The sequence below is a fragment of the Crassostrea angulata genome, chromosome 8 (genome assembly GCF_025612915.1).
Source record: "Crassostrea angulata isolate pt1a10 chromosome 8, ASM2561291v2, whole genome shotgun sequence".
NCBI classification, from domain to species: domain Eukaryota; kingdom Metazoa; phylum Mollusca; class Bivalvia; order Ostreida; family Ostreidae; genus Magallana; species Magallana angulata.
The window spans coordinates 45,356,919-45,371,675 of NC_069118.1; the positions used below are offsets into that span (position 1 = coordinate 45,356,919).

A 14,757-nucleotide genomic window follows, 5' to 3' on the forward strand; every position below is an offset into this window, starting at 1 on the left:
AGTCCACTGTTAGTGTTAGATTACAATGGTCCTAATGATCTGAACTATATACATATGATGACTGACTGTAGATAAGCAGTGGACACTTAAACTCATGAATAGTACATCTGAAGTTTAATGAAGTATATATTATACCAATGTTTAAATTGAATTTTGCCGAAGTTCCTCTCTTCGTAAATATTCTAGTACAGTGTTTTCTAATAGGTGAGTACAATCGTACTAAATTATTGATAGAAATTTCCTTAAAGCTAAGTTGAAAGAGTACACGTGCACTCGCGCTACACGTACTTTTACATTATACGGTATACCCCGGTTTAAGATATGCGCTAATCGTTGAAGATTCCTTCAAACGTCATGATTTCCGATTGATCCAAACGTCCTCTAAGATTTTCTTTAGGAATTTGAGGTGTACACAATTACACACATTCGATTTACATGTACATGTACCTATAAAATAGTGCTTCTCTTATATATCTAGTACACGGACAAACACACAAACCAAGTTCAGATGCTGTGTTGGTGACTGCATTGTACGACATTGGTCGAGATCGGTGGCAGTTCTTCCGCAGGAGCTTCGACGAATATCTGTCATACTTTAGAAATGTTCTTGGTTTAAATGTGAACCTGATTGTGTATTCTGACGAAACTGTTCAAAACTTTGTGCTGGACCAAAGGAAAGGTTATCAGAACAAAACCCAAACCTTCAGAATTAAATTTTCGGACTTAGAATATTCTCAATACCGGCAGCATATTAATGACGTCATCACATCACCCGAGTTTCGAGAGTCGAATGACATGTTGGACCACCCCGAGGCCTTTTCAGTAGAATATTTAATTCTAATGAACAACAAAATATCGTTTCTTGCAGACGCCGTTCGGCGTAACCCGTTCAATAGCACGCATTTCTTCTGGATAGACGCCGGGTACGGGCATGGCGAAGACCTAACCCGATGGAAAAACTTTCAACCGCGAAAACTTCTCGACTATCATGATAAGATAACCTATATTGAACTTAACGACCCCAGGTGGTACATAGATATTAACGATCCCCACAAAGTCAACATGGGACCCGCGTTTTGTGGTGGTTTCTTTGGCGGGGACGGTGGCGCCATTTTGAGGTATGAGCGACTGTATAGGAAAACGTTTCGAAAACTCCTGACTGAGTACATTGTTGACGACGATCAGAACGTGGCCTTCCAGTGCTACATGGAGTGTCCAAACTGGTTCCGAAATGTCCGAGGGAACTGGTTTGACGCTTTTGAGCTATTTTCCTGAATATATCGGGCTTTATTGGATTTGACCACGCCCCGACCGAAATTATCACCTCATAATATTCAAAGTATGATTCCTTATTCCTTAAATAAAACGGCTTGGTTGTTTCATTTATCTATCTTACTACTGTACATAAACAGTAATTTAGTAACTGTTCTTTGCTCTTTACGAGATGCAAATATAAGCAATAAGATTATTCATGCGTGTTGTGAAGGTAGCGTCATTGCACAAAGAAGTACATAACCTGCGAGCGCGTGTTTACAGCTGCACTTATGTATTTTTTCCGGCAATGTCGCTTCCTTCATGTTCTGCATAAATCATAAAAAGTGCATTATTTTATTGTTTAAGTTAAAAGGCATTATACACATGAGATGTGTTTGTTAAAAGTCTGAATATTATAAAAGTAATTATAGCCAGAAAATCGCATCATAGAGTTTTTTTGTGAGAATATTTCCTGGTATAGATTGATGAAATGTATCAGACATAGATCATTATATACTACTGTGCAAAAATATTCTACGAAATAATATTGTCGTTAGAAAGTTTTTATATTTACACGCACTTATTTATTTTTAAAAATAACATCTACATCGCTAAAGAAGGTCACTATACATTCCTTGTGTACATTCAAACATGTGCACGTGATTTAAAAAAATTATGAAAATTTATATAATTATATTACCATTGAATTTTTCAAACTAGATAAAACCTGTATTTATATAGTTGTTACATGCTTATTTACTTTATTGGATTTATTTGAATTTACATCTACCCAGTCGATCGGATATATTTCTTTGATTGCCCTTCTACAGAGTTATCTTTCTTTCGTCTGCGTCACTTCTTCGACTCGGAAGGGGGGGGGGGGGGGCTTTATGTCGGTAAATGTCTGAGAAGCTGAGGTTGCGCCTTATCTTGTGTTTAATTAATGGCAATTTAATATGAGAACTCCCTTTAATGAATGAAAGATCAAAGCTGTTTCTAGAATTTTACTGTTATTTTTAACTTTGCGTTGTTTCCCAACCATCGCCATAAACCATTAAACCAAGCACTCAACACAAGGTTCCCGGCGGCGACAGCTGTTCTTAATGTATTGGAGCGTCTATCACTAGTACATAGTATATGGGTGTCAATATAGTCATTATGCCAGCTCAGTATTCCTCAGTACCAAACATACCAAACAGCTGACAAAATCACTGGCCGATCGCGCGAATCCATCCCCGTCTAATAGCAGTCTGATTATTTAATGTTGTACCGTAAACGATTCACTTCACATTATACATGTTTTATGTATATTAAACATTATTTTTGTTAAATTTCAAATACATAAGTAAAAGGTTTTGTTGACTTTTGGAAGGACCGAATGTCCCTAATGGGCCATTTTGATATTACGCCATTCATACATTGTATATTATGCATATATGGTTTATAATAATATGCCCGCCACTGCTTGGGGATTGTTCGCTCAGTAGGACCGATAGTTTAATATCACTGAGGAATAGTACATGAAAAGGATTGTATGATCCTTTTTTAGATTTTAAAAGCCTCGTGAAAGAGAATAATAGGGAGTAGGTTCAAATTTTATTAAATTTCAATGCCAAATCTATATTTACTAAATACAATGTACATGCAGTAGTTTTATGGCTTAAAGGGCAAATATAACGTCTTTTTTTTTTGTTAAAGTAATTATCTTATAGATAAAAGCATCATATTATTTCCCATTTCGGGCATACATGTAAAATAATTCTTTAGGATCTGATAGAACTAAAATGATCTACTAATCATAATTATGTCATCTGCTCTGTTCACTGATTATGGTATACATTACGCCTTTTGAAACGATTCAATTATTATTACATCATCACGACCATTTTATTAAAGATAATATTCACTTGTCTTCGTTGTTAAACGCAACGCTAAGGCGTAATGAAAGTTGGTAAACGGCGAGAATTTCAATAAAGTAAGTTCCAAAAATAGTTGCCCTTCATACACATCTGCATGTACATGTAAATCGATTAGGAAAAAAAAGTATATAACGATCCAAGTACTTTTGCCAACTAGAGATTGCAACACACGTTCAAAGTGTTTATAAACAAAAAAAAAACCGTGTATATTTAAGTGTAAATTTCTTTTATTGTATTATGCATGTATCACAAATAAAAACACACATTAGACCCAGTCAATAGGTCTATTGAATTAGATTGACAAGCGTAAAAAAATGCAGCGGAATATTTTTCTACAGAACATTTTAAAATTCTATTGGCATCACACAATTAATGCAGTATGACTTGATAACCCCAGTACCAGTACATGAAAATGTAATACTTGGTCATTCTTATTTTTGTTTTTCTGAAACTCAAAAAAAAAATTAAGGGGACAAAAAGCAAACTTCCAATGCTCTATAGAATGAATAATACTATAACACAGGGATGTTTCATTTACCATTTTCACCGATAATTCACCAACTATATGCATTTTTTTTAAAAGTTTAGTTTTTCAGCTGTCAGTCAATAACAAAAATCAAATTGCACATTTCACTTTTTCCGCTTAATTAATTAGTCTCTGTGAAAGTATTTAGTTAAGGCGTCTATCGATTCTCACATGTACGCAAACACACACACTTGTACTCAGACAGATACATGCCCAAACATATTTACACACGTGTGCACACACTTGAATTCAAACTCATCTGTATAATGGTAATTTGTGAATGGACAATATATGTAGCAAAATATTTTTTTTCATTTCAACCTAACAAAAAATTGGATCTGACCAAGAAGTGCCCATTGTTTAATTGTGCAAAGGGGGGGGGGGTTAGAAAATTGTCTCGTTTTTGCAGTTTTTGACAATGATGGGATGATAAAGCAATGGCTGTAAAATCGATAAAAACATTATAAAATAAAAATATTTATGGTAATACAAATGCTGTTATACCGGTATGCCATATAGAATAGACGATTACTTGTTTCATTGTATAAAAGTGTGTAAATTTATAAAGCTTATAACAAACTAAAAATCAAAATAAATTTCAACGATGATAATAATAATCATGTTTCAACAATTATAAATAAATAAATGCTCACTATAATAATAATGCTGAATAAGTTCAATCAATATAAATGCATGTTGTTCTAGGTTAAAGAAAATCTCAAAGCCCTCCCTAAAGATTTTTTCTTAAATACCATGATTTTCTTTTAATTATTGATGAAAATTCCTTTGTTTGCGATTTTAAAACATTAAATAGTCTATAGTAGAAGTATAAAAATGGGACAAACGAATTAGATTCATACAAGAGAAAATAAAAGTTAAGGCAACACAACTCCAATGTTAAATAAAAACTAAAATCACATCAAAAAGCACCATTTCATCTGGATTTCATTTGGGGAGTAAACTACTCAAGGGATAACTCGTTAAAATTCGAGTTCATTGTATTTAAGTAAACGAAATATTAGCTACATGTAGTTCATATAATTCCATCTTCATGTCAAGGCAAGATCACAAAAAATTAAACTTGTAGCACACGTGATTGGGTTTCAAATTGGTCCCTTTTAAAAGGAATTACGCATACAACGCTAGATGTCACTGTATGTTAAATATCGAAAGAGAGGCTAACAGGAAGTGGAGCTGTCCTGTGTGGATTTCGTGGACTGAGATCGACTTTCACTCCCATGTGAAGGGGATTCTGTCAATTGCACTTGATCATAATGGTGACTACCGGTACCGCTCTTCTCCGAGGGTGCTCGAATGGACTGCCGGAAGTCCTCTATTCTGTCATAACCCTCTTCCTCTCCGCCTCCGCCATGTTCGGGAAGCGTCGTTTGACTACAGACACTAGTTGATCGTTGGACATATGGCATGTTCTGTCTGCGATCAAGAGAAAACTGACCAGGTCGGTCCTGGGTAAAACTCACTGGACTGTGACGAAACCCGGACACCTGGCACGACCCAATCGTGTTATTTCGATCCGGATATCGCACCATTCCAGTCGGAGACTCCAACGATCTTTGATCGGAAATAATATATTTCTCCCTCAGTGGAATGAGATGAGCAGGGGGCACCGTTGGGTGTTGTGACTGCACCGCTTGGTGATGGGGACTCGGTCCCTGAACTAAAAAATGATGACCGGGCATATACGGAATAAATCCGTGAATACTCGGATGATAAGTTTCCATGCCACTCGGATGCATGGGGATCATGTTTTGACTAGGTGCATTTGTCCCTCTTTGAGACGGCTCCAGAATGAAATAGTTCTCCCCCAGCGGAGGAACACGGTTGTTTGAAGGGTTATTATTCGGCTCTGAAAACGACCCGTTCATCTGTTTTTGTCCCGGAAGTCCGTTAGGAGATGAGAGGAATGGTTGTGCTTCGTATGCAGTTTCCCTGGGATGAATTTCTTCATAATGGCGCCCATCATCCACGAATGCTTCCTGTGGGAAAGAAAAAATCTTTTAAAAAACTTCAATATTTTAAAAAATAGGGCCCATTACAATTACTTCATGCTGAAGAACCCTGGTTTTCATTTATTTACTAAAAATGTTCACTTAAAAAGATTAAAAAGTTTCTGCATTGAACTAATAGCTATCAGAAAGGCTTTTTTTAAAGATAAAAAACTAGATTGAAATGTGATCGAAAGAATCTCTCATGTTTTGTGATGGTATATAAGTTTTCTTTTTATTCAACTCCTAAAAACACATAATAAATCATGAATGATTCTTGCAAGTAATACATGATCATTGTATTTTTTTTTTTGTAAAACATAGTTCATTGACTGAAAGAATTTAACACCCTGAAACTCTATCAATTTACAGGAGCCTTGACGTCGAGAACTTTATTATCAGTGATAAACGAATTAACCGGATACTTACATCTCTCTGATATGTATTCTTGGTTTTCTTTTCGTTGTCCAACATCCGGCGTCTGAAAGAATTAAGCAATGACAAGTCTTAGATTTATCTATCAAAGGCTTTCTGTTGAGTGCATGGGTTAAAGTCAAACACGGCAAATCAAAAAGCACTCAAACGTGAAAATAAACAATACAGTTCTAGTATACATGTATATAAAACAAGTACATGTCTACTTAGCAAATTAGCAATGAATTGAGTAATACACAATTATATCAATGGTAAAAGATTAAAACTTCATATACATGTCATATATTTAAAGTGTAATGAAAGATAGTAACAATTTATTTATCTAATAATTTTATAAACGTGATATAAAAAAAAACCCTCAATCTTGTTTAGAAATGCTCGGAGTTAGGAATTATTGCAGCACATGAATGACATGAGTACTCGAATCTTTGACAAGCCGTGAAAGAATTTTTTAGAGAAAATTTTCGGTTAACTTGGGTAATGTTCCTAGGTTCTTTAAATTTTCAGTCAAAATGTCAATTCACCTAAGCGTTTGCTACAATGTATCCAAACAACAGGGGGTTGATCTTTTATATTTGACATTAGACATTACCGAGATCATAATCTTTACGTAATTCCAAGTGTTTCGATGACCAGATGCAAGCACTGGGTACATAAATTTTGGCTACCGGTGTTTTATCAATGTTTTTCTCAAGTTGACAGAACTACTTAAGGGGTAGGGCGGGGTAATTAGCTGACTCACGATCCCCCCTTAATTGTTTTCCCGATAATTCGTTCCACTTGTTGAGTTTGCATGAAGAGAAATCGAGGCGATTTGTTGCGGAGAGATTAAAAACTTCCAAACAGTTTGTGAGCTAATGATATTAAATGTCTCTCACTTTAAACATCGCCGATGAACACGAGATGAAAATGTGACATGTAGTCTGAAAGGTCTGGTAAGTTGAATAAATGGCAGAGCCATGCCATTCAGTCAACTATAAGCTCAGTAACTTTTCCGTTCCCGGATAAAAAAAAATTATTCTGAGAAAATTGCATCTTGATAAACATTTAAAATCAAACAACTGAAATACTCAATGTTACTTATCAAAAACAAAACCTTGTATATTTTAATATGAAATATGACTTTTGACAATCTTTAAAATGTACATTTAATATTTGAATACCCGCTCATACTGGTGTTGAGATGTAACATTATGTGGGTATATGGCATTCAGATGAATCCACATTGATTAACATACGAAGACCGTTTAAAAGAATTGCATCCATTTGGGTTTTTTAAACAAAAAAACAGATTGTTTGAATTACAAATCCTAAAAACCTGTTTACATTTATAAATGTCGTGAGGTATTTGAATACAGGAAATACAATTCGAACACACTTCTAATGAATATGTTTGTTGACATGCAAAGATTGTAGATAGAGTGATAGCTCAACATATATAAAAGTCATGCAAAATCAGATGTTCTTTCATATAACTGCCAAATTACATGTTAACTGTGGGTTGAAAAGACTTGGCCGAGCCTTTTATCACTATTTTTAGCGATTTCCTTGCTATGCCCTCATTTGTCCATACGTCAAACCCTCTCCTCTATATGAGCTCCAAGCGCTGAAAAATCGTTAATGATTTAATTTTGTTCTTGGCTGTAATATCCCTTGGCAATGCAATTTCTTTTATCTAATTATCGGAAAGAGAAGCCCTCAAATGTATGTTTTATGAAAGAACATCGGCGAAGATCGCACACCACAGACACTGCACAACACACGCAACAAGTTGTACGTAGATTAGTCGTAGAAATTTTCTATTAGAGAGTTAAGGTGTACGTAGAAGTAAAGGCTCACTACATGGCTGTCATTAAATGTGCCGACCATATAAAGAATTGCCCCCTCCTTAAAAAAATCTTTTATTTTATGTTCGGTTGATATATCTTTCAAATGTATGCGCTTAATTATACGGACCAGTTCCGCATCTGTCTAGGATATTAAAAGCTTATTTACCGTTATAGTTCCGTTAGATCAATTATTCTACCGTAAGATTCTAATTTCAAAACTCTTATTGGCTATATACTTTAAAAGTCAAAGAAGCGTGTTATTGATCAAATATACTAAATATTTCTTTTTAAATTCCCGTAGAACATTTTTTAACTTCCCTTTTAATAATAACTCGCGATGGAACTGATTATACTTTCTTCTTTTAGTAAGAATGAGTTTTGGAGCTTTTGATAAATGAGATGTAGTCATCTATCTCTCCTGTGTATGTAAAATAATTAAATTTTTTAAAAAGATTAATCATTGAAAAGAGTGAGTTTTAGAGTAAACCTAGAGTTCTAGTATTTGTTTAACCCAAAGGGTTATTTACGATTGCAGCAAAATAATATATCAAAAAATCAATCACGTACGTAAAGAAATCTTAATTAAAGATTTGGCGGGCCATTAAAGATTACGTCATCGGCTATTTATAATTTTAAAAAATCAAATTGAAAACAAAGATGGCCGGCACGATTAAGGACTTCCCACAGAAGAATAAAGAAATAAATATAAACTACTATATGATGCTTACTCTACTCTGTACCTTCTAACAAACCACAGGATGGCGAGGCAGGTCAGCAGAAACATCAGGAAAACCCCGCAAAGAATTCCCACCGTTATCCCCATCAAACCGTCACTCCAGATGTTCCCCGTGGGGGCTTGGGTGATTGGGTCGGTGGGGGTGGTGGTGCCAACTTTGGGGGTCGGGGTGAAATCCCAAATGCTTTTGGGCGTGGTGGTGGTGACGTTCTTCTGGATGTTTCCGCCCGGGAATTTTGTCGTCTTTGCAATGGTAGGAGTTGTCGAACTTGGCGCCGGTGTCGGCGGGTTAACACTTGCTGGTTTGTCTGTAGGTAATGAAATAAAAATCAGAGTTAAAATTGGAACAAATTGTGATGTAAGTTATTCTTAAACTATCGATTTGCTTTTTTAAAAGTTATTTGATAATTCTTATTTTAGTATTAATCTACGGGATTGAAGCTATGGCGTAATAGTTTCAATAATTTTTTTAACCTAGATTATGAAATAAATCACAGTTTTAATCTCGGTGGAAAGAAGTTACAACTTTAGTATTTTAATTGAATGGGATTTTTTGTGGGTTATGAAATGAAATTCATATTTAAATCCCTGCTGGGGAAGATGTAACAATGTAAATAATTCAATAGATGATATATGCCTGTTGATTGCGGGAAACCCCATTCTTAATTCAAATATCTGGGGAGGAAATTAAAACGTATGTATGTACTGAACCAGACATTGCATTTTGGAACAGTTTATATAGATTTTTAAATTTTCATTATTGAGAGTCATAATGGTTAAAAGCGGAGAAAGGATTCGCAAACGAGTGACTATCACAACAGTATATGTACGAGACTATGCAGTCAACCAATCGTATCATTAAAATGCAATTTAACATTCACAAACAAACCAAATGCATGCGCCCATGATGTGCAATTTTCACAATATTTTATTACATTCAGCGAGAATAGGAAGATAATGGTACATGATTTCTATCCCAAATTTTCAGCATTGTTGAAAGATCGCAGCGATCCGTTGGAATTGATGGAACATGTAGAAGTACGAGAGCGCGGTGAATTATACAATTTACTATCTCCCCAGTTTAAATGTTCACCAGAAATACAAATTAACCAATTCAATGGAGGTAGTCGTTACACACAGTGCCCGGTCATGATAAATGGGGAGTCATTTTTTTTCCTCCTGTATCTTTCAGAGCCGCTGTCTGTTCACAATATCGACTTCTTCCCTGCTCGGTGGAAATAGTTTTCCATTAAGCCAAACGTTTGATATTCAATGCTGCATGTAAAACCGACATAGGAAGCTTATGGGGCGTGAGCGAGAAAAAACCCTCAAAATCAAGAACTTTTATTGTATATTCTTCTATTTCCATGAAGTACTCTTAATGGTTGAGGGAGAGAGAGAAAAGAGGAGAAATGAGAGAAGACAGATTGGAGATAGAGAGAGAGAGAGAGAGAGAGAGAGATGCATGGGTGGTCAAGCAGCAGACGGCTAACATTCTTCGACTATCGACTTCCATGAGAACAAATTAACCATGCAGGGTAAACTATGAATATTTGCGCTAATCATTGCTCTTATCTTATCAATTTTAATTATGTTATCGGCCTTAAAGAAAATATTGATGTCGTTTCTCGACACCTCCATCAATATGCACTGCGTTTGGAGGTATTCAAATGTAGACAGGTATTGATGGAAAAGAAACCATTTCTATCTTATGAAAGTAACAAGACCATTGATGAGCAAGAAACGGAACAGTTGTTTTGACAAAAGTCGTGACATTTTGATTGACAGCCATCTTTGTTTTGAGGCATCCCAGAATTCAATGCTTCATAGCGTGCTTCGCAGTTTTAAAATACGAGATCGAGGTGGGCAAAAATTGAACGAACAATGAAACATGTTTTCCTATATTTTGACATGAGTGATCAATTTCGCCAGAACTTTGACTAATAGAAGCCGCCACAGTGACAGGAAGCGGATTCAATCAAAGTAGGATTTACTCCCGTATGGCCATTAGCGTACATGTATTAAAACCAGGCAGACGTTCGATCTTATAGCGGCAAAAACCGTCCGATTCCAAGAGTCTTTAGATTCTTGAAGATTTTCTTCTTTCAGTTTGCTTTCCAACACAGTACATCTTTTAATTGAAAATCACCATATGTTTTTATTTCACTATTTACACAATAAACCAATAAGTGATATTTTTTTTTAAAATAATGTATCGCCAAAAATTTGACGAATAAAAATGTATGACTCTAGCTCTTTTGTACTTATAAGTGTTAGTTGTTCGGTACACCTGTAGGTACGAAGTTTGAAAGGTATCTTACTTTAATCCCTAACAATTCTCAGGAGAAACGTTTTCGTAAAAGCTGTAACATACATGTAGACATCCCTAACAATATGACAAAGACAAATCTGTCCAGCATCTCTGTCAATCTGGGGAACTTGTGGATACTTGAGCGACTGATTAGATCTGTAAGCGGCAGATGGATGAAGAGAAACCCCTAAACAGTTTGGACGTATATAGTGCACAAGTGACGAGGAAGATGGGTTTTCTCCAGGGAAATGTCGTATTGTATTGAAATTAGAAACAGAAGGAGTCTTATGAGAATTTACATTAAATTAACTTTGATCTGGAGGCAAAACATGCACGGTCATAAAATCTATATTATTAACATTCGTTCGGTAAATAAATATGCCCATTGAGGAAAAGATAGGGAATTTCTGGGAGTTTTATTCACTGATACAGAAAATGAAAAGAATTTACGATACAACTGGCATCTAAATTTAATAGCCTGACTAACATTGTCAGCGATTGTGTACGGCTGGCTTGCTTTTGTGGATAATTAATTATTATTCCAATTAACCATGAGATAACGATTCGAACTCAATTTGTTCATCTTGTATGTCCGTCTTTCACAAAGATCGTGAAATTAAACAAAAATAAAATGACATAGAATTGGATTTTTTCTTCTAGTAATTAATATTTTGCTGATGCAGGTGTATTCTGTCCTCATTTAATTAAATTCTATTGAAAGAGATCGTGAATGCCTGTAAGGGTGATTAAGCTAGAGTTTGCACTGCTAGAAATAAGTAAAAGTGCACTTTTTGTTTCCTCATATAGTCTTATCCTCGAGGGACTATAAGAATTTATTGGCCCAGAAACATATTTCTTATATTCTCTAAGAGAGCGCTGGTTTTTCTCATCAGTTGTCTTGTTTATGATATTGTTTTGTTTAAAGAATGAGTCATTATTTTCTTACAAGAAACTGTAATCCCGTTCGGAGAATCAAATATTCATATCTCAATACAATAATAACGATCAAATGCGTATCGTCTACAATGCAATTGGCACTGCCAGCCCCATCAACGTGTCAATCGCTCTTCAGCTTCCGGAAATCAAAAAAGACCGCCACCCCCTTGGAGTATATTAGAAGCAGCAACGCATCCAAAGCAATTTGGTGAGCGTGACGAAGCCCATTAAATCAGGTTGTAACACCCCACGAATGTCAGAAATAAAAGCAAATTCGAGATTAATTTATTAATTTTTCAATCATCAGGAATCTGAAATAATTCCAGTAAATGGAGGATTGTGAAAACTTTACAACAGACGCAACAAGTTTCAAAAGAGAAATCAATAGTTTTGCTCCCCATGGATTTACAATTCTTGATATCTCGAAGGCGAAGCTAGTTTCATATTTCATCATCAAAACATTGCTGGTGTCATTCTTATTATATTATCCAGAAATCTGTAAGAAAATTGCAGCTCTACGATTGGGCCTCATGAATAAACGAACGGAAATAGTATGCGGCTGATTTTGGTTGATATCAAGCGACTTTAACGGAACGTTGCTCGATAAAGGGTTGGCTTTTTCATGAATACACCTAATTCAAAAATTAATGAAAAAAGGAAAAAACAATTATCTCGACACACGTTGCCTGATTTTACTTTGCATAGCTCTTACATATTCGATACATATATTAGAAATGTGCGTCATTGAAATAGACCATAAGCTATTTATGATGCATATGATAAACGTTCATCAATGCCTCTGTAGCTACATGTATGTAACTGTTAAATTAACTCGTAATGTTGTATTCAGCAGTACATATGCATAAGTATATGCCAAACACTATTTAATACAGTTTGAAAGAGATATCGACAGTACATTGTAAATTAAAATGATGCAGAGACGTTAAGTTAATACCGGGTACTTATAAGTGGAGGAACATTGATGGTTAGATCAAGGACACACATGGCCCGAAGCAAATGCAGAGTTCTGAAAAGGTTTATCTCAATATTTGTACTATTATCTCCTAAGCCTAGCGTATTATTCCAATCAAAGCTCTTTAAACACGGACAGAATAGCAAACATAAATAAACCAGACAAAGAAATTACACAACGATGGTGTACAGACGTGTCGAATTAATTGTTAAGCGCCAAAGGATTAAGATAAGGTTCGGTGCTTACTCCTGTTTTGTTTTGCAAGGAATTACGACCAAATTAAAATCCGCTTAACTTTTATGACCATAGTCCTATTTACGGTTCAAACAATTGCAGAATGCATTTCGGGAATGTTCAAGTGCTATTGTAATCTACTTGAAAGGTTTTAGATGTTTTTATTTAATTCATGATTATTAGAGTATTGTTCGTTTAGACGGCCGCGGTACCGTAGCTTTTATGTGGTCGAAATGTAATTGTATTATTTTGTTCTTTAATACTTGATAAAGTTCAAGATCATCTTATACCTTTGAAAGTTGCATAACTCATCACGGTTTTTCCATGAGTTTAAGTTTAAATTTCAGTCAAAACAGTTTCGAATAAATGGAAACTTAAAGACCTTCCGCTTCTGCATCGTAAAAATTCCCTGAACACAACACTATTATTCTTACAAAGAAAATAACATAAAGGTATCCTCTTTTTGTAAATTTTTTAAAAAAAAATGCTTTACATTGTTGGTGGCTTATTTTTTTTTTCGACATTTGGTTTTCGTCGCTTATTACTTAAGAGTATGGTTCTGTGTTCTTTTTTATTTTGTAGTCCCTTACCGGATGTACACTAAGAAGACCCCCGCAAGATGCAGGCGCTCAGTAGACAATAAAATTACGTACCAGACTGTGTCTATTCAGGAGATTAAAAACCGCAGCATGGACATTATGGCGATAGAACAACAGGGAAGAAGGATTAAGCTTGCTTCCTCGTAAACCTGCTGCTCGCTCTGACAATACCATGATTCATTAGACCAAGAGTTTTGTTTTCATTTTCGTTTCATATTCTACCGACAAATAAAACGGCATCCATAAACTAGAAAATGGCGGAGGGTTTTTATGGTGAAAAAAAAAGAACTTTATGTGCAGCTTACACGCAAGAATCCCCATTGTCTTTGTTTTGGATAATGCTAGCCATAACGGGCATTACGATGTTCTGTAAAATACTAGAAACCACGTACGACTAGCATTAAGTCCTGCCTAATTCTTATAATGGGATCATAAATCCTCGTAAAAAACGCCAAAAATTATTCATTCAAATGGAGTAATCATTCGATCACTAAATAATATTCTTTTATCCAAATGACAAGGCGTGAATTAGCTCTTTTTTCCTCCTATCGATAGAGCAGTATTATGTGATTTATCGGAAGGGGGACTGATCATGGCTATTAAAAGGCATGTCATGACACGGCCATGTTGTGGGAACGTGACAATTTTGCTCCATCAGTTAATTAAGATTTAATCTGTAGAATAGTTTCTGTGCTAAAGGAATTGATATTGGTCGATAATTATGACTGACAAAGGTGGTCATAAAAAACAAGGGGAAATAAAGTTCAGGAGATCTTGATGATTCTGACTGTGTGAGCGAGGGAAGTGTTTAAGAAAATAATAAATACCCTCTGAGAAAGAACTCATTTATAATACACGGAAAGAGATCATATCTGACTTCTGCAAAGTCTTGAATTGACTTTTACTTTGTCTTTGTTAAATAAAACAGGTAACTTTTTTGCAGATTGATTGATTAAGAGAAAAAGAAAAAAAGCTCACTTCATAAGTCATGTTAAAAAA

General features: G+C 35.2%; 2 protein-coding genes across 4 annotated transcripts in view; one reads left to right on the forward strand and one right to left on the reverse strand.

Annotated features, from left to right (window-relative positions):
• Nucleotides 1–20: 20 nt before the first annotated feature.
• LOC128160264 (uncharacterized) lies at nt 21–2,403 on the forward strand. The gene is made up of 2 exons (XM_052823560.1): nt 21–204; nt 479–2,403. The coding sequence occupies exons 1-2, from the start codon at nt 138–140 to the stop codon at nt 1,273–1,275; spliced, it is 864 nt and encodes a 287-aa protein (XP_052679520.1). The 5' UTR covers nt 21–137; the 3' UTR covers nt 1,276–2,403.
• A 979-nt stretch (nt 2,404–3,382) lies between these two features.
• The window catches only part of LOC128159335 (uncharacterized), a 33,097-nt gene continuing 21,722 nt past the window's right edge, over nt 3,383–14,757 (reverse strand). For 2 of the 3 annotated variants that reach the window (XM_052822391.1, XM_052822394.1), the window contains exons 4-6: nt 8,698–9,013; nt 6,135–6,186; nt 3,383–5,696 (exon numbers count right to left, since the gene is read on the reverse strand). In XM_052822391.1, coding sequence (XP_052678351.1) covers nt 4,878–5,696; nt 6,135–6,186; nt 8,698–9,013 — 1,187 coding nt within the window. In that variant the 3' untranslated portion in view covers nt 3,383–4,877. The remainder of the gene's footprint in view (nt 5,697–6,134; nt 6,187–8,697; nt 9,014–14,757) is intronic. The other variant, XM_052822393.1, reaches the window with a different exon arrangement.